General features: G+C 42.5%; 1 protein-coding gene across 5 annotated transcripts in view; it reads right to left on the reverse strand.

Moving 5' to 3' along the window:
- LPIN2 (lipin 2) overlaps positions 1 to 18128 on the reverse strand; it is an 86685-nt gene extending 68557 nt beyond the window's left edge. For 2 of the 5 annotated variants that reach the window (XM_087439054.1, XM_087439053.1), the window contains exon 1: positions 17411 to 17747. In XM_087439054.1, the coding sequence (XP_087295180.1) occupies positions 17411 to 17713 (303 nt within the window). In that variant the 5' untranslated portion in view covers positions 17714 to 17747. Of the gene's footprint in view, positions 1 to 5661; positions 5815 to 17410; positions 17748 to 17969 lie in introns of those variants that run through there. The other 3 variants (XM_087439056.1, XM_087439052.1, XM_087439055.1) reach the window with 3 other exon arrangements.
- Positions 18129 to 20308: the final 2180 nt, after the last annotated feature.

Genomic DNA, 20308 nt, shown 5'->3' on the forward strand with positions numbered 1-20308 from the left:
ATATAAAGAGAAAAATTATAGCACTGGTACCCAGATTTATACACGACAATAGCTATACTACACACATACATATGAATGCAATTCCAAGGTGGCAGGAATAGTTGCATTCTCTAATGAGGGTAAAGCACTGAGTCAGCTGGGTACTCTTACAAGTTGGAATTCTGGTAACATCTAAAATGTAACCTTGCAATAAAGGACCCAAGAAAGCAAATAAGTACTTGAAAGCAGCAACCTCAGAAGAAAGGTTCCCCTCTTCTAAGGACACAGCACCACTGAATAAGTGTGACATTTTATTACAATTTATATTTCTTCCAGACTCAACATACTTTATAAGGCTCTCTGAGAAACAGGATATTTAGTTTGTGGAAAAATCATTAGCCTTTGCAACAAATCAATTTTACTCCCGTTTTTAATGTACATTTTAATCACAAAACTACTGGATGTGAAAAGGAATAAGCAAACAAAGGTGATTTAAGCTAAATGTTCAGAGAAATTGTATGGGAAGCCAATATTTATATTGAAACCATATTAAAAAACACGTTACTGGCAGCCTAGCCTTATTTATCCAGGACTTAACTCTGACACACACTCTGGAGCTAGTCTTTTGCATATATTATCTCTGATCTACAAAACTTCTGTGAAAGACAGATTTGCTTTATCCCTACATTTTACAGATGAAGACACAGAGGCTCCTAGAGATACATGCTATATCCAAGATCACCAGCTAATTTTTAAAAGTGTCAAAGCCAGGTTCAAACCCTAATCCACCTAGTTTCAAACCTCAAGATGTCTTCCACAGTAACTTCTAGGACTTAGTACTTAAGCTGGAACTCAGATGAAATGTGCTAGGTATTTTTAAAACTCCAAATATTATACAATGAATCTAAAGGAATAATATATCTAGGACTAAATTTAACCAAGGAGGTGAAAACATGCATATTTAAAACTACAAAATGTTGCGTTTTTTAAAATGACTTAAGTAAACAGAAAGATATCCCATGTTCATAAATATGAAGACTTAATATTGTTAAAATGTCAATACTATCCAAAACAATCTACAGATTCAATGCAATCCCTATCAAAATCCAAACAGCCTTTTTTTGCAGAAATGGAAAGTCAATCCTCAAATTTATATGGAATTGGAAGGGGCTAAAATAATCTTGAAAAAAAGAACAAAGTTCCTGACTTCAAAACGTATTACAAAGCTACAGTAATCAAAACAGTGTGGTTCTGGCATAAAGATACATACAGACCAATGGAATAGAATTGAGAGTCCAGAAATAAAGCTAAACATCTATGGCCAATTGATTTTTGACAAGGGTGCCAGGTCCATTCAATGGCAAAGAATAGTCTCTTCAACAGATGCTGGACCTCTACATATAAAATAGTTAACTCAAAATAGATCAATGACCTAAATATAAGAGTGAAAAGGGTAAAACTCTTAGAGGAAAACACAGGAATAAACCTTATGATCTTGGATTTGACAAATGATTCTTAGACATGACACCAAAAGCATGAGCAACAAGAGAAAAAAGTAAATAAATTGGATTTCATCAAAATTGAAACCTTTTTTTCACATCAAAGGACGTTATCAAGAGGGTGAAAAGACAACCTACAGAATGGGAGAAAATATTTGCAAATCATATATCTAATAGGAGTTTAATACCCAGAATATATAAAAAAAAACCCTACAACTCAACAACAAAAAGACAAACAACCCAGTTAAAATATGCGCAAAAGGCCCACAGCCAATAAGTACATGAAAAGATGCTCAACATTATTAATCATTAGGAAAATGCAAATCAAAACCATAATAAGATACCACTTTAGATCCACTAGGATGGTTGTAATACAAAGAAAAAGGAAAATAAGTGTTGGTGAGGACGTAAAAAAATTAAAACTTTTATGCAGTTGAAACCTGGTGAAAACGTAAAATGGTGCAGCCAATATGGAAAGCAGTTTGGCAGTTCCTCAAAAAAGCTAAACATAGAATTACCATACAATCTAGCAACTCCAATCCTAGATATATATCCAAAATAACTGAAAACAGGGAATCAAACAGATACTTGTACAGCAATGTACGTGGCAGTATCATTTACAATAGCCAAAAGGTAGAAACAACCCAAGGGCCCATCAACAGATGAATGGATAAACAAAATGTAGCATAGACATACAATGGAGTCTTATTCAGCCATAAAAAGGAATGCAGTTCTGACACAAGCTACAACATAGATGAACCTTAAAAACATTACATTAAATGAAACTAGCCAGACACAAAAGGACTAATATTGCATGATTCTACTGATATGAATATCTAGACTAAGCAAATTCTTAGAGACAGAAAGATTAGAGGTTACTAGGGGCTGTGGAGGGGGATGGGTATTAATGGTCAGAGTTTCTCTTTGGGGTTAAGAAAAAATTTTGGTAATCGATAGTAGTGATGGTTGTACAACACTGCAAATGTTATGAATGCCAATAAATTGTATACTTAAAAACACTTAAAACGGCAAATTTTATGTGTTTTACCACAATAAAAAAATGCAATGAAACTCTAATTGAAAGTTGAAGCAATGTCAATATGGCCCAAAGCCAGAAATGAGAAGATAGTTATTCTTAACTATAAATATCACCATCTTCTATTCCTACACTGTTACCAACTTGGTAAGTCATTTGAGCAAGTCATTGTATATCACTAGGCCTCAATTTTCTCATCTAAAAAATGAATTTCTAGATAATTTCTATGTACCCTTCCAGGTAAAACAATCTGACATGACCTAAAGTTTTCTGAGCATTTGACTCTACTAAAAAGAAAGCAATTAAGTATTTCCTACAACCTAGTTTTCACCATGAACATGGTGATCCTACAGCAATGACCCTCCAACAAAAAATAACGTATAAATTTCATTTTATGTATACCTATGCACAACAGAGAGAGCTTCCCCCTTAAGTCAAAACAATTACATTAGACCAAAACAAATTCACTTCTGATCTCAAATCAAATTCCTAACTAAGGTTCTAAGCAGACCTAGAAGTAACATTAGAGAATATATAGTCCAACAGTAGTTTGTGTCATTCTCATTTCTGAGAACCCAACTAAGCTCTCAAATGTACTCTCTTTACAGAAAATGTTCACACCAGCAGTATTCATTTTAACCCACACAACCATGCATATAATTTTGTGGTTTGAGGATCTGCTGCAACTCCTCGGTGGCTGGTATGTGGGCCTCAAGTAAGGAACCCCTGATTCCAATCTAAATTGCCATTTGAAAGATGAGAACACACAGGTACCGGAAAATTAAATTACTTCCCAGCCAAAGTAGATAAAACATGCTCAGTCTAGTCTTACATCATACCACAAGTCTTAAAATGAAATAGTATAGAATGTATATAAATGCATGCTGATGGTTCATTCTGGAAGGACAGTGCTATGGAAATATTCATTTAACATTTTCCAGTGCCTACTCCATGCCAGGCACCAGTACTGCCTCTAGCAGGCCCTGTATATCATAAACCCAAAACACAATGACAGTGTTTGTTTTTCTTCTTTTCAGACGCCTAGGGACGGTTTCTGAAAACAATTAACTTAGCTCAGGGAATCAGAGGGAAGCACAAGCCAAACCACCCCTAGACCTGCACCCTGCGCTTCCCCTGCTGATCTGTGTTACGCTCAGGCTCTCATAAGACAGGCCAGTGCTGGGAAAGGGCCACTGCAGGGAATGTTGGCCAAGCCATGGGGGTGACTGAATCCAGTCATAGTTTAGACCAAGGCTTCTCAGCCTTGCATAGTAACACTGGGGTCACATCATCCTTTCTGGGGTGAGGAGGGGTACAGCATCCCGGCCTCCCACCACCAAATGCCAGTTGCAACAATCAAAAATGTCTCCAGTCATTTCTGAGTGTCCCCTGGGGGCAAAATTTCTTCCAGTTGGGAACTACTGGTTTAGACAGATGGTGTGTGGCCCTGTATTTATATGCCTGTTCTGGCTGGGGCCTCACAAATGTCTTTTAAATTAATCACCTCTGAAGGCTACAATAAATCGAGTCTATTGATATGTCACTGTCTAAGATGTTATTAATACTTTCTTTCTGAAAGAACTATCTTTGAATTAAATTTAGGTGCTACACAGGGTAAATATCAGTATCATTACTATATGGTCACAACTAAAAAAATACAAAAATAGATATGATTCATCTCTCTGTCACTCATGACCCACCAGATGTTGCTCTGAATGACTTCTGGCTATTTCCAAAAACCTAATCTATCTTGAAGGGTAAAGATCTTCTACCACTCAGCATAAAGGATATATTTTGAGACTCTGAAAGCAATTTAAAAAGGAAGGGGTGTGTTAAAATATTTTCGAGAATGACAGCATCATTAAAATGCATATATTGCCACTAAAGTGGGCAATGTACATTTGACTGCATAAGTTTTTAGTCATATTCCTTCACAGTTACATTTTTTTATAGGAGTACCAACAGTTTCCTTATTATCCATTTGTAATGAGAGCAAAACTGAAGAACTTGAGGTAATCAGATCTTATGCGTAAACTTTAGACTTATTAATAACGTCTCATCTGTTATTTATTTATTTATTTTGTGAGGAAGATCAGCCCTGAGCTGACATCCATGCTAATCCACCTCTTTTTGCTGAGGAAGACTGGCTCTGAGCTAACATCTATGGCCAATCCTCCTCCTTCCCCCCCCGCCAAAGCCCCAGTAGATAGTTGTATGTCATAGTTGCGCATCCTTCTAGTTGCCGTATGTGGGACGCGGCCTCAGCATGGCCGGAGAAGCGATGCGACAGTGCGCGCCCGGGATCGGAACCCGGGCTGCCAGTAGTGGAGCGTGCACACTCAACCGCTAAGCCACGGGGCAGGCCTTCATCTGTTATTTAAATAGTAATATTTTTCATCATGAAAATTGTCCATCAATTATCATCAGCTATCACCTCCATCTCAGTAGGCACTGTGAGGCTGCAAGAAAGAAATGACTACTTGCTCATATTCCTGGACGATATGTATGTACCTATCTTTCTATCGAATATCACATACATACCCCAGAACAATGGAACCACACCCCATTCCCCACTCCTCTCCACCACACACAGAAAGCATCATGAGGTTTTACAGAGACCTTGCCATGGACATCAAGTTCTCTAAACCTTCTAGGAACTCCAAAGCTGACTGTAAACTTTAGTATAAGAAGCAGCAGATTCAACACTTCACGAATATATACACTTCACTTTTGAAGGCATGTATTTTTCTAAACCTAACCGAAATTCAAAGCAATATTAGCAAGATCAAAACTACAGCAATCACCTTCAGGACATCACCAGAACGCCAAGCCACTGTACCGTGCTTGTAACCCTCCAGTGTGCCATGGTGAAATCAAGACAATGCCACAATTCTAGTTAGAAGCTTACTTCTGCTGCATTAACAACTTCACCAACCTCATACACTGCATCAGCCATCTTTTAATGACTCCTATAGGTAGAGAGAAAGATGTTCCTTGATTACTAGCAGCACACTAATTCAAAAAAAGGAAACAAACAAGAGAAAAAAATAAGTACCAATCCATCAGTTTACTTAACTGATGTCATACAAGTGACCGAGAGAATTCCTCAGTTTCCACGACACACAATCACTTTTTTCAAACACCTACAATCTCTCTTGCATTTACTCTCAGGAGGAAGTCTTTTGATCAGGAAGCACAGATTCACCACTTCACTCTTCTCTTTGGAACTGCCTGGCTCTGTGTCAGTTAAATAGAACATGGCGACCATGAGGCTGAGAAGCAGGGGTGTGAACTCCTGTGCGGCCATGCAGAGGTCCCGCTCCGAACTCCAGGCATCCCATGCCGGTGTCTGCAGAGGATCCTGGGGAAACGGGGAGAGGCCGTGGAGACAGGTGAGAGTCTTCCACCAATGCCAATTAAAACACAGCTCGAATTTCATGCCCTGCTTTATTTTGCACAGTGCCTACTGGGACCCCAGTAGAATTTTCAGAAATGTTAGGAGGAGGACCTTCCTTTCCCAGCTCTGGGAGGACATCTGGGTGGATAAAGGGAGAGGCTGTGGAGACAGCAGCTGTCACCAACTGCACCGTGGCTGTCAGTGCCACCCATCACCCCAGTTTGAGCTGTGTCCTACTTTTACGCAGCTTTGTAAAACAAATGCAAGGTAAGGCTGCACCAGTGTGTTATCACAAGCTGACCCGCACACTCAGCTACTTCAGCAAAAGAGAAGGACTTCCAAGAGCAACAGCAAGTCGGTGAGGCAACATTTGGAAGGTTGGAAAATAAAGCCTGTTTCACTCACTGATCTGTTCAAAAGCAGCATCTACTTTGATGTGCCAGACACTATTCGACTCCAAAAGCTGGGATCAAGCGGTGAGCTTGGCTGACGAGGTACCTGCCCTCATAGCACTTAGATTCTAATGAGGGAGAGAGACAAAAAATAAAAAATAAAATTCTAGACGGGGTAACTATTACGACATAAATTAAAGAGGGTGATGCTGCCAGAGAGTGAGAGAGGAAGGACAGGAGGGGGCTACTTTAGGTAAAGGGATTAGGGATCCAAAAACAAGAAAATCTATGCCAGAACTTAAACAGACTCCAGAAAGGCTCACATCTGAAAAAGAAACAGAGTACATTTAACACAGGAGATGGAGCACAGGAACCTGGCTGATCATGTTCACAGAACTACGCCACGATATAGTGAGGACTCACTTTCTCACAAGACACTGCTGCTGTTCCTTCTTTAGTCCTTTTGCCAACCTTCAAGTTACTTTAGAAACAAAGCAAAAGCAGAAAATGAGATGACTCAGATACTGTTATTAAACATTCAGGAAACCAGCAGAAATTTTAGTAGTCACACAAGTCTGAACAAAAATCTCCAACTGTAATCTAAAAATTACTTCCTGAGAGTTGCTTTTTGATCTTCAGTGGAGACAGATGTGACTAAAAGCATCTTTAAAAATATTACACTAGACATTCTGTTAAACACAGAGGATACCACACACTTCATCTTTATTCCCCCTTGAAACTCACTGTTATGAGTTGAACTGTGCCCCCCAAAACAAGCTGAAGTGCTAACCCTCAATACCTCAGAATGTGACCTTATTTGGAAAAAGGATCTTTACAGACATAATCAAGTTAAAGTGAGGTCATTAGGGTGGGCCCTAAACCAAAAGGACTGGCTTCCTTATAAAAAGGGGAACTTTGGACAAAGAGACACACAGGGAGAACGCTACATGATCATGAAGGTCAAGATCATGGTGCTGCATCTACAAGCCAAGCAACACCAAAGATGGCTGGCAAACCATCAGAAACTAGGGGAAAGGCATGAACAGATTCTCCCTCACAGCCCTCAGAAGGCACCAACCCAGCTGACGCCTTGATCTCTGACTTCTAGTCTCCAGAACTGCGAGACAACACATTTCCGTTGTTTAAGCCATTCAGTTTGTGGTACTCTGTTACAGCAGCCCTAGCAAACTAATACACTCACTCACATTAACAAGAGAGAAATATAAAAGGGGTAACTCACAAAGATAATGGTTAGAGAAAATCACAGGAAATGAAAGAGGTCAAGTTTTTGAAACATGAGAAATGGATGGAGGGAAAAAAAAAGGGAGGACCAGAAAGGAAGGAAGTGCTCAAAACAAAAGCCCACATTGGTGGAAGTATGTCAAAGAAACATGACAACTACAAGAAAATTTCCGTGAGTCAAAGACATGGTTTTCCAAATTGAAAGTTCCCACCAAGTGCCCAGCACAAAAGATGGAGATCCCTGCACTGCTGTGGGCTCCACCCAAAGGCAGCAGCGACAGAAAGAAGCCAACAATGTTAAAGGCTCCGCGGTTTAAGGGCAAAGGTTTCAGAAATCGCCAAGTGGGCATGGCTACCCAAGCAGGACACATAGCACGCTTCCAGAGGTACAGCATCCCACTGCCACCACCGCCCAAACTGTGCATGCGGACACACAGCTGCAGATGATTCCGCTTGTGGGGTGAAGCCTCACCAGACCTGAGAAGCACCTCCTGCAGTCTCTGGGAGTTTTTATCTCCTTCTGATGTGTAGAGACTGGTGACATAGCTGTCTGCCAGCCAGGTGTGAGCGTACAAAACAAGGCCAGTGACCCCAGGTGAGGAGGGCACTTCCCAGGTGCTGCCTGACCGTGAATGGTCCAGGGACCAAGGCTGCAAACCACAAAGGAAGGCACTTCATCAAGAGATGAGAAAATAAGAGGTGAGACTTCTAAAACAGATAAAGCAAAGGTGCTAAAAGCAACTTGGGAGAAGGGGAAAGGATAGAAAGAGGGAGGAGGAGAGGGAAAGACAAACAAAGAAATTACAAAGCTTGGAACTTCTCAAAAAAAGCAATTTCTCAAAAGTAACAACTCAAAATTCTGAAGGAATTCTAGCGTTTTATAGCCAGTCTATCAATTAGTCTGAGGCTAGAATAAAGGAATTTCCAGACTTGTAAAGTCTCACAGGATGGACCTCCAGTGAACCCTTTCTCAAAAAGCTACAGGAGGAAGTGCCCCAAAATGAGGAAGCCTGCCAGGACAAAGGAAGCTCTAGGCAAGAGGACCTGACATAGGTGAGGAATTCATGGGATTCCGCTGAGGTGCTGACCGCACTGAGGAGTTCTGTAGTTCTGTCAGCAATCGGGGGCCTACATTTGTGACAGATACTGAGAAACGTAAGCCAACAAAACAATTAACTCCAGAGAAAATAAAAACTTGAACTGGTAAAGAAATAAAATCAATGCACATGCTTAGTTTTGAATAATATTTAGTCACAAAAACAAACAATATTGAGAAAATAAAAAATGATACAATTATATTGGGAGGATAGAAAGAAACATATGTGAGGAGGATTATATAAGAGATGAATCCTCACCTTGCACAGTAGGAAATCCATAGAGATTGTCTAAAATTGAAAAACCAAGCTATAGGTGAAAAAGATACAAACATGGAGTTAAATCCCACAAGCAACAGGTAAAAGAGCTGAAAGAAGTTGCTTCTGGAAGCAGTAATCCACAGTGAGGAAGACACTGGTGTTTTTCATTATATACCTCAGAGGACTATTTGTATTTTTAAACTATATATAAAAAGTAATATACTTTAAATTTTTAAAGATGAAAAGAACTATTATGTGATACTGCTTTCTGAAAAAGAATCATATGTAAGGAATGAAAACTACTAGGGAAAAGAAAAAATGAACACCAAGGAAATATAAGCATTGTGGGGTTTTTGTTTTGTTTTTAATTAGGAAAAGCTCTTTTGCAACTCTCAGTATCAGCATCTGTGGTCCATTTGAGCTTTAGGTATGTCTCATTGAGAAGCAAAACAAACAAACCAGGAAATTTAAATACAGCAAAGTTCCTATTAAGTTATCCAGTTCATTCACTCGGGGCAGGGCAATGTCCTAACACACAAGGCCTTTTCCACTATGGCAAGGATACCTGTAAAAGATTTAGCCAGCATTTAAAAGGATGACATTCAGAAGATTAAAAAAGAAAAAAAAATCAGCCACCATAACAATACAGGTATATTTGTATTTTTCAACTAGTAGAGAATAAAATTTCACATAGTTTTATAATCTAAGGATATTTTAATGAAAATCAATTATTACAGTTTATAGATAAATGTTAATTACTTAGAGACTTTATGAACTAGTAAACAAAAGAATTTTTTTCTTTTATTTAAGCATTCCCTTGCACTATATATATATTTATATATATATATATAAACACACACACACTAGGTATAGAAGACAGCTCTGCTTTGTAGATCCTAAGATAAGGCTCTCCTATAGGCCTGGACAAACAAAATTCATAGAGCCGAGATCAAAATCACAAGATTTAAATTTATAAACATATATAGTACATAAGATTTATATACAAAATTGCTAACTTATAAAAGTATATTTTCTATTCTGACACTATAAAAATAAAAAGTTCTAGGTCAAGGAAGAAATTTTAAGTAAGTACATGAAGCAATCTTTTTGTGTGTGTGAGGAGATCAGCCCTGTGCTAACATCTGCCAATCCTCCTCCTTTTTTTTTTGCTGAGGAAGACTGGCCCTGGGCTAACCTCTGTGCCCATCTTCCTCCACTTTATATGGGACGCCGCCACAGCATGGCTTGCCAAGCAGTGCATCGGTGCTTGCCCGGGATCCGAACGGGGGAACCCCGGGCCACCGCAGCGCAGCAGGCACACTCGACTGCTTGCGCAACTGGGCCAGCCCCCTCATTTTTTTATTTGAGATAAACATCTTTCAACTAAACATCATATTCTCATGTGAAAAATATAAGCACAGAAGCTCTCTCTAAGTGATTTCCTTTGACTCACTTTCAATCACTCATGCAGGGCTCCCTTCTGAAGCCCTCCCTACCCCAGTTTCATAAAATTCTGCCTCACAGAAGTAGACTGACTTAATTACACTACAAGACTACAAGCTACTTCAGGGCAAGAGGGGTGTTCTATTCCCCTTTTTGCCCTTTGCCCCTTGACTCTTGACACTGGGGTCTCTTGTTTGGTTAGAGCTCCTAGCCTGCTGCCCCGCCCCTGAACCTCTAGGCAGCTGGTGGCTCTGGTCTAATACACAACCTCATCTAATCCTCAGAACCAGCCCAGAGTAGGTACTGTTATCTCCATGTTACAGATGAGACAACTGCGTAAACTACATACCAAAAGCGTACACATGAATTTGGGAGTTCCTAAAGGTCTATGAATGTATTTCGGTTTAACGAGAGGTTCGTCTGCATTGAAGAGTTGATACATACCAAATCATTTATTTATTCGATTACAGTAAGTAAAACACACCATTAAAACTCCATTAGAGAGGATCTTGTACACAGATGTAGTTATCAAGTGAGTCAAATGATACAGTGAAGAAAGCACTAGTTCAAAAAAACCAATCTGTTCAGAAACTCAAACTCATGTACTCAACCATATTAGAGGTTCAGGTGGCTCCCCACAATGTGATGGGACAAGGATTCCTGTACCGATAAGAGATTAGAAGCTCCGTCCAATGTTGTAACTCAACGTTCCTCACACAGTCCAGTCCCACGTAACCCAGGGGTTACAGAGCACACTTCTCCAATCAGTAATGGTCAAAACTACCAGCGAAAATCCTTGAGGAAGGTATCACATTGGTTACTGACATACCATGTCTCAAATAGTCCGAGCCATTTCTCCTCCCCAACGTAAAAAGAATCGCCTTCCTCTCAGGCTGACACTGACAGCAATACTTAGCCAGAGTTTAAGAGCCCTGTTTTAAACACTCGATCCCGACTCAGCCCAGCGATGTGCTTGTCCTGTGGAAGGCAGGCGAGGAACATCAGCTTCACTCATCCCAGAGAGCACACCAAGCAGGCGTGCTGGGGCCAAATCACCTCCACTATTTTCTTGGCTGGTACTCCTCTCCCCGGCATAGTTGGTTTTGCACAAATAAGTGATTCAGAGAAAGCCAAGACTCCTATACGGCAGGTGCTTTCTCTTAGCAGTTTACAGATGCTGACACTAAGTTCTCCAGTTCTACCTAATAAAGCCAAAACAAAACCCTAAAATTGACTTAGAAATGTCAAATAGATGCATGAGAATTAGTCTTTGGGCAGTGTGGTGGCATGGGAGCAGGGGCAATGAAGCAAGGTCATTGCCACCACACGGTTGGCTGCCTCTGACAAATCTCTTTCAGCTTCAGTGTCTTCACCTAGAAAATGGGGCTATTAATCTCTACCCTGCAGGGTTGTTGCGACTCTTAAGAGATAACTGATATAAAGCACAACACCTAGCCCAAAGAAGGTGTTCAATCATGTAACTGTAATAATAATGACAATCTTTTACAAACATTTAAACACCTCCTGGAACTACTTAGTGTTTCTAAAAAGCAGGCACCAGCACCATTTTACGGGCTAAGAGTCTCAGTGGACAGAGTAGATATTCAAGACCCCAAAATTCCAAACTTTTACTTTTCAAATAAAGTTACATGGGCAAGTTATTTTGAACTGGTTGAGCCAGTTAGAAATCCTACAACAAAAGATTAGTCCTTTCTTATAAAGCAATTTTTTAATACACATTTTAAGTTATAAAACAGAGCTTTGTCTCAAGTAATACTTCCCTAAATAAGTTCTGTTTCTGTATAGTTCATAGCCAAGTAGATCATGGCTATAATGGCAAATAGGTACCTATTATTAATCCAAAAAATGTTAAGAGATTTCACAGAAATATAATAAGTGGGCAGATGCTTTGGAGTGTTTTACAAAGAAAAAAATAACTCCACTTAGCACCCTAAAGCAAACAAAGAGTATGTTCCCTATGGTGCTTCAGTAAACTCACACATTCCTTGACTTGTGTTGGTTCAAAAGAAAGGCATTATCACTTTACAAGGATCACAAATTTACAGACTCAGCTGTTGGGAAAAACACCATACCACAAGTCAAGGAGAGCCAATTCCAAGTTCTTATTCACATGAACTATCTGGTGGTTTTGCTGGCTCATAGTTGATAACAATACAAAACCATATACAGCCATGGGCGGCCTAACGACATTTCTGTCAATGACGGACCACACAAATAACCGTCGTCCCATAAGATTATAATGGCATGCAGCAGGCTATACCATCTAGGTTTGTGTTAGTACACTCTATTGGACGCAATTGTGGAACGACACATTTCTCAGAACATATCCCCATTGTTGAGTGACGCATGACCGTAATCAAATTATCAGATGACTTTATATTAAATTGATTACGTCCAAATACCTTTTAAGGGCTCGTCACATTCTGGACAGCTCTATTTTAGAATGAGTTAAACACTACATCTCTAGTTCATCTGGCCACACCTACATTGCCAGGAGCAATAACTGTCATATCACAATGCACTGAATAAATCAGAACCATCCTGGCCATTGTACAATTCCACTGTCTATTCAGAGGTATAAAAATGTCTTTTAAGTAGGTTTTGATTCCAGATTAACCAATGAACTTTTGGTTTCTAATTATGATACTTTCTTTGTATAAAAAAGAAAACATCTCACTATAGATTTAAAAACAGATGTTTGAATCAATTATCCCTTCCATTATATTTCAGAAATAGGTAAATGCAAAAATTCAATCAGTCACTAAAGTAGTTGCTTGGTACCATATGCTTATCTTTTTTCTTGCAGTAAAATCACTAGTTCCTACTTTAGGGTTTCTGAAGGATGTATCTTATTCTCAGCTTCCCCTCTTCGTTTAATCACATAGTTATAACCACCAAAACCAAACAATTTTTACACCTAGATACTGGTATCCCTTCTCTTTGAAATATTAGTGTCTTTAATCATGTTTCTTAAACTTTTCAAATCCATGTCCCTTTACACCCCCTACAACGTTACTTAAAATTTCAACTAAATTAACAAGTGATCAAAAAAGTTAAAAATCACAACAATGGGAGAGAGCACATCAGACCTTCAAAAAGTTTCCAATGCACTGCAAATATCAGGTCCCCAGAGCCGCTCCAGCTCACCCCACTTGAGCTCTTTCTGGACATCACCCTATGAAGGTCCCTTCCTCTCTCTCCCCTTCATAGCTACCCTAAAATCCACAGATCCTCTGTCCTCATTACCATACTCCAAAGGTGGCCAGGTTTAAACGTTCCTTCCTCCCCTCCTCCAAACCTACTTTCTCCACTAGAATCTGACAAAGCTTGAGGGCTAGCTTCTTATTACTCCCACTCAGCACTCGGCATCTCTCCCCCACTCCTCCCCTTGGTGCAGCATTTACAGAAAGCAAGCGAGGCAAGCTGGCACTGCCCACAGGCCAGAGGGAATGTCTGAAAATTGAGGAGACAAGAGTTATTTTCTCTAATACTGATTAATAGCTAGAGGAAAGCCACAGATGACTTGAGAGCAAACACCAAGTAACACAGAGAACACAGAATAACACAATAGCAAAGCATGTAAAGGGCATGTAAATGGGCGTGCCTCCTACAGCTGAAACTAAGCAAGGAAAGTGCGTATTAAAGAAAAGGATTAAATGTTTGGGGCAGGTGGAAATGGTAGGGAGAAAACAGAAATGAGAAAACTGAGATGGGAAATTTAGATTTGCTAAAATAGGTGAGAATGGATCATTGTAAATTCCCAAACAGGAAAGACACAAAAGATGCTACGAGTTGAAAACAACTTAGAATTTATAAATCACTTTGAATTTTATTTATACTCTGCCTGGTTGAAAAAAATAATTTGAGGCAGTTCACACAAACACACATATTACTAAACATTAAAATTAAGATAGGGGAATTCGTACAAAAAGCAAATAAGGCTATGAAATGGAAAAAAAGCAACAGACTCAGTTACTGTTCACAAAATTAACTATACAAGACTTTCTAAACTGTTCAAAAAGTCAGATAAAGACAATCCACCAGCTACCTGAACATCACAAGGTATGCTTTTCGGTGAGCCAGTGTTTCTCCTCCAAAAAAAGTAGAAAAGCCTAACTTGGATAGTTCACGTTGAAAATACATGACACTACAGACAGATATAAACACCACATAATCAAGCTCTAAATTCAAAGATTACAAAATAGGTACCACATTCCAAACGGATTTTTAAAAGATCACTTTCTAGGAGCCATTATGTAGTCTCTCAAATGATATATTTGACCTAAATAATCTAAAAATAATTCTAAAAGATCCCACTTTTAAGAATCATATAAACCACCCTGCCTTTCAGCCATACCCTCTTTGTACAGAGGTGAAATGAAAGTAGGAAAAAGAGCTGATGCTGTAACCATACTGTTACCCTTTACAAGTTAAATGAATTTTGGCTCCTTTCTTCATTTCTTAGTAACAATTTTAACACCAATCTAAATTAAAAAATAGGTTTACTAAAATTTAGCATTCAAAGTCTTTAGAGAAAAAAGAACCTAAACTGCAGTCAGTGAATCAAATTAAGAAAAAATGTATACTTTATCATTATTCTAATCCCAAAAGTCACATTAAGGGCTTTATCTTGCATTGCAGCACAGTTTCTCTCCTAACGGATTCTTTTCTCTTCTTCCCTCTTGATAGAATAAAAACTTAGAGCAAAATCATCCAGTCACAGGATTTCAGAGTAGAGGCAGACCATCTAGGCCAAGCTTTCTGCTGTCAGTCAGGAGCAGGGCCACCTAAGGTGAAGACAACAGAAGCTGCAGTGACCCCACCACACACAGGTTCCCAGTGACTCTGAGAGGTGCTCAGCTGCTTCATTGGGCCCCCGGGGGTGTGCGACTTTCCCTCCACATTTGTCCTGATGAGTAGAAGACTGTACACATGTCAAGTGTCTGTGTCAGTAATAGTGTGTTACCAAAATAAACAATCAAGCTGATGGCAGGGGAGGTGGAGTCCAAAAATCAAAAGCTAATTGCTAGCAAAGCCACCAAGACAACTTCTTATTCAAATGCCTTATTACTAAGACAGACCATAAAGCTTACTGCTCCAGCCTGTAATAAATATCTCAAAGTTTTAATAAGACATAATCTATATAGGAGTCCGATGCCTGGAGGTTCTGCCCACCAACTTGTGAGCTGTTTCATCATGAAGAAGATAAATGATAGGTAGGAGACTCTGGGTGCTCAGCCAGACAGACGTATAACAACCTACTTATACATGAAGGGAATAAAACACATAAAAACAGGCTTTCGAAAGGTCCCACACCACTGCCTAGCAATGTTGGGCAAGTCAATATGCACACACGTCCACGCACACAGTGACAGCCACTGGGGTCAGAGCAAAAGGAAAGGATGTAAATTCAAGGTGGGCAGGCTTAAGTCAGACTTAAAGAAAAACTTCCTGAGTCAGGTTGCTAAGCACCTAAGGGAGGCAGCGAATCTACCTAATCTAACAAAACAAAGCTTCCAGCTAAGTGTTCCTATGATGCTAGATATGAGGAAATACCAAGAAGCATGCTCAGAGCAAACAGCTGTTGACACAGAGAACCAAGCTATATTTAAACTAAATATTAATATTTAAACATTGCAAACTGTTCACTGTAATGCTCATCAGCTTAATTCAACCTTTTATGACCTGTAACGTGTGGCACTGCCAGGATTATTCATTCAAAGCTCACAATTCAGGAAACTTGAGTGAACTCGTTCAGGAAGTGCCACCGACTCCCAGGTCACCAGTAACGAGGCACTGCTTGCTGCTTCCTACCTTTATTCAACAGACCTCTAGGGAGGCTCTTCTAAAAGCCAGCTCTGTATTTGGTACCAGGCAGCTACCAGAGCCTGGCTTTCAAGGACCTGCAGTCCAGTGCAGGAGACAGTCCAGCCAGTAATCCAAAAATTACAATACAGGGTGATGAGTACCTTTACTGCAACAAGAATGCAGAAATAAAGGACACAGAGCCACAGCTGACTCTTATTTGCTTCTTAACAGAGGCTTTCCTACAGTGTTCAACGGTTTTCACATGCTCCTATTTCCAGTTCCTCTTAAACATAAAGCTTCTCTGTTGGTTCTCAACTGTGCCATCAAATATTAAAACAGAACCTTTCGTTCTGCTTCTAGCATTCTGTGGCCATCTCTACCAACATTCAGGCATGGAGATCCTGCAGTCTGATGTACCACAACCAACCGCACATTTAATTGGAGGGAAGCAGCCACCCACACTGTCCAATGTTCTTTCACACTGGCATTGGGCTGTGATTTTTTATACTCTGGTCGAGTATGGCCTGAGGTTGACAGTGAGGATGCTGCACGAGGGGACCAGTCCACCAAGGGCTAAGTCACCTGAATCCTTCCCCTGCATCTTGTTGTGGGCTCTGCCCCTCCCCACCCCAGCATCACCTGCCACACTTTTCATTCTTAAGACACTGAGAACAAGCAATATCACACCATCAATATATAAACCATTACAGGCCACTAAATTATTTGCAAATATTTCAAAATATATTTCAAAACTGACTTTGTATTGTCAAAATATTACAAACTAGGCAGGCCAAGTTTTAATAAACAGTAACACCAAGCATCTCTACTGGGCAAAGAGCTTCAGCAGGGCCTGGCTTGACAGCAATGCAAAAGACTCTTTTTCAATTAAAAGAAGAAGAAAAAAAAAAGACTTGGAAAACTAATCCCCAAATATGCATTTAAAATTACTCAGTGGCTTGTTAAGTCATCCCTCAGAGTATTTCCAAATGTTCAGAGATCCAGCGCTTTCTGAAAGGGTGATATTTGTGGTCCTGTTTCTCATAAGTATGCCTTCAAAACGTCATCCCAAATTTTCAATGGGAATAGTCTTAATTTGTTCAGGCGAGTGGAGAAAATGGGTGACCGGCCCGGGTTAAAAGTTGAGAGCGAAGCCCTTCGTACAAACTGCATCTCAACATGTTCGATACAGAGGAGGGGTTACGGAGGGGAGGGGGTTTGAGAAGAGAAGAACTACTCACATCGAGGATCCGGTCTACAACTTGGAGGCGGAGACGCTGGGCACACGAACCGCCAGGCAATAACAGCGACTGCCCAGCCCGCGCGTCCACGCGGGTCACGTGCCGGCGCCCCCTCCCCCAGGCCCGGGCGGGATGGAGACGCGGCCTCGGGCGGCGCTTTCCTCGCCGGGGCCGGCTTGGCCGAGCGTCTCTCCGGCCGCAGCTCCAACCTCCACGCCAGAAACCCAGGGGATCTGAAGGGACCATCGGCTCGGGCAGCGGCGGGGGCAGCGAGCTGTTCAGAGTCTCCACGTCCTCCCGCATGTACCCCGGCCGGCCGGCCCGGGCTCCAGCTCCCCCCGACCCCCCTGCGAGCCCGCCGCCGCGGCGCTGGCTGGGGCCGCGGCTACGTGACGGTGGCGGCGAGGCGGGCGCGGGCAGGGGGCGGCTCGGCCCCCCCGGTAGGGCATCCCCGCGACCACCCCAAGTTGGAGACATCCGCCACCCCCGAGCGCACAGACGCGACCCCGCGCGGAGGCCGGCGCGAGGGTGCGAGGACCCCGGCCCGGCGCCCGCTTACCTGCGGCGGCTCGGCTCCCGGCGCGCGCGGGCTGCCGAGGGGAGGCGGCGGCCGGACGGCGACGGCCGGGGCCGGCCGGGGAGGGCGAGCTCGCAGGCGGTCGAGGGGGCGGGGCCGGCCGGGGCGCGCGCGGGGCCCGGGCCCGCCGCCGCCGCTGCCTCGGGAGCCGCCTGGGCCGCAGCCGAGCCAGGCGCCCCCCATGAATGGGCCGCGGCGGCGGCGGCGGCGGCGGCGGCAGCAGCGGCCGAGCGGCGGACGGCGCGGATGCCCCTCCCCCGCCACGTGACGCCGCGCGCCACCGCCCCCTTTCGGCCGCGCGCCGCCCTCGCGGCCTCCCTCCGGCTCCCGCGGCCGCCGGGCGCGCCCGCCCCGCGGCCGGTTTCCTGCGCTGCCCGGCCCGGGGCTTGGCCTCTCCAGCTTGCAGCGACCCGAGCGTCGCTTTCCTGAGGAAAAGTTCCTTACGGTCCCCACGGCCACCCTGCGGCGCGTCACGTGCAGCTTAGAGCCCAGTTGCCAAAAAAGAATAAGTATTACTAAAGTGCAAAAAACGTACACGGCGTGAATGTTTTGTAACCCACTTTTGGTCACCAGTAGCGCGTCTGCCTGTTTGGTTATTTTCTCCCCCCGCCCCCCATCCTTTTACACATCGCCTTTTAAAAATGTACTTTTTAGAGAAATGGATTGCCGGTGCTATATATTATTGTTGCACAGCGGTTTTTCTCTCTTTGCAGCCTATTCTATTATTGAAAGTTATGAATGGAAGTGCATGAGTTACTTCCAAATGCCATTTGATTTCTCAGTAGGCCCCCTGTGAATGATAATTTATATAGATTTGAGGATATTGAAAAATAGGCGTTTATATAAAGTCCTGTGTGACGAGCCCAGCCACAGCACAATTTCTTCCCACAAATGGAGTGTGGTGTGACTGGGCTGTGCTGGGACCCAGGAACCAGCTCCGCATCACGGGCCCCACCTCGGCTGGTTCTGCACAAGGAACGTGGCAACCACTTCCTCATTCAGGTGACTTCGGCCTTTGTCCAGCGTTCAGCCAAGATTTGCTCCATCCTTAACCAAAGCCGACAGAGGCACAGGTGGTTTCACCGGCCCAAGCACACGAGGAATTTTCCTCTTCTGTGCTTTTCACCTGGCTTCACAAGCGAAATAAAACTTTAAAAAGACAAGGACTGGGATTTTCCCTCCTTGGAATTGCAAAGCATTTTACTCGATAAAGAAGTGCAATTACAGCGAGAAAAAGAGCGGATCCTCCATTTCTACCTCAATAAAATGGAAACAGTAATGCCTTTCTCATAGGGTTCTTTTGAGGATTGTGCATGATTACCTATAAAGTGCCTGATTTAGCTTGGTGTCTGGAACTCGGAACAGGCTGTTACTGTTTGCTTTCCTTCCATTTTTCCCGCTTAGACTTTTCCTGTTTCTCTCAGGCTATGTTCACTACCTCCTGCCTTGGGAGGGAAATATTCTGCCAAGCTTCCTTCCTTACTTTCATCATTCAGGAAGTCCTGGACATCCCTCCCTTCCTGCAAACAGCCTTAGATTAGATACCTCACTCTGAATGACGGGTTCACATTTCTAAGATTTCCTCATTCTCTGCTGTCTACCTAACTTACGCCACCACTTAAGCAAAGTAGAGACTCATTAAGTATGTGTTGCATAATATCCCTTCTCTTCCTGCCCCTGACACCTAAGAAGGGCGTGGGGAGCCATGGAGCTCCCATCTGCTCCACTGGAATGTCGGAGGAAGGAAGCTCTTCCTTCACCTGTCCTCTGCCCCCACCACCCTCCAGCTCTATGGAAGGAACCTCACTCTGCTGGTTGTCCCCTCTTTCTCAAGTCTAGATTCTTCCTTTGGCTGTAGCAGGCTCAGGCTTCTACCACCACTTCAGAAGAAGCGGGGTGGGGAGAAAAAAAGGGGAAACAAGGGAAGTAGCAGATTTTCTTGGCCCTGTGTGCCCCCTTAGGCTGTCAATTTATCGCACAGCTTCGCTCCCCAGCCAAGCTACCTGGAAAGAGGAGTCTGCTTTTCCACTTCTTCACAGTCTTGCTCCTGCTCCTCCTCCACCCCTGAAACTGCTCAGGCTAAAGTCACCAACAACCTTCTGGTTGCCAAATACAGTGGATCCATTTCATGTCCTCTTTCTCTTGATCTCTGTAGGGTGAGACGCTACTGACCACGATTTCCCTCTTTGAAACTCCCTCCTCCTCTCCTCAGCCAGAACTCCTCTGAGAGCCACCTGACTTTGCTCAGTGGCTTTAGACTTCTCCAACAGCATGGCCCACAGTGATGTCATATTCAGGCCCATCGTGTTTGCTTCTTCACA

The sequence above is a fragment of the Ceratotherium simum genome, chromosome 14 (genome assembly GCF_057802395.1).
Source record: "Ceratotherium simum simum isolate JZ-2026a chromosome 14, ASM5780239v1, whole genome shotgun sequence".
NCBI classification, from domain to species: Eukaryota; Metazoa; Chordata; class Mammalia; order Perissodactyla; family Rhinocerotidae; genus Ceratotherium; species Ceratotherium simum.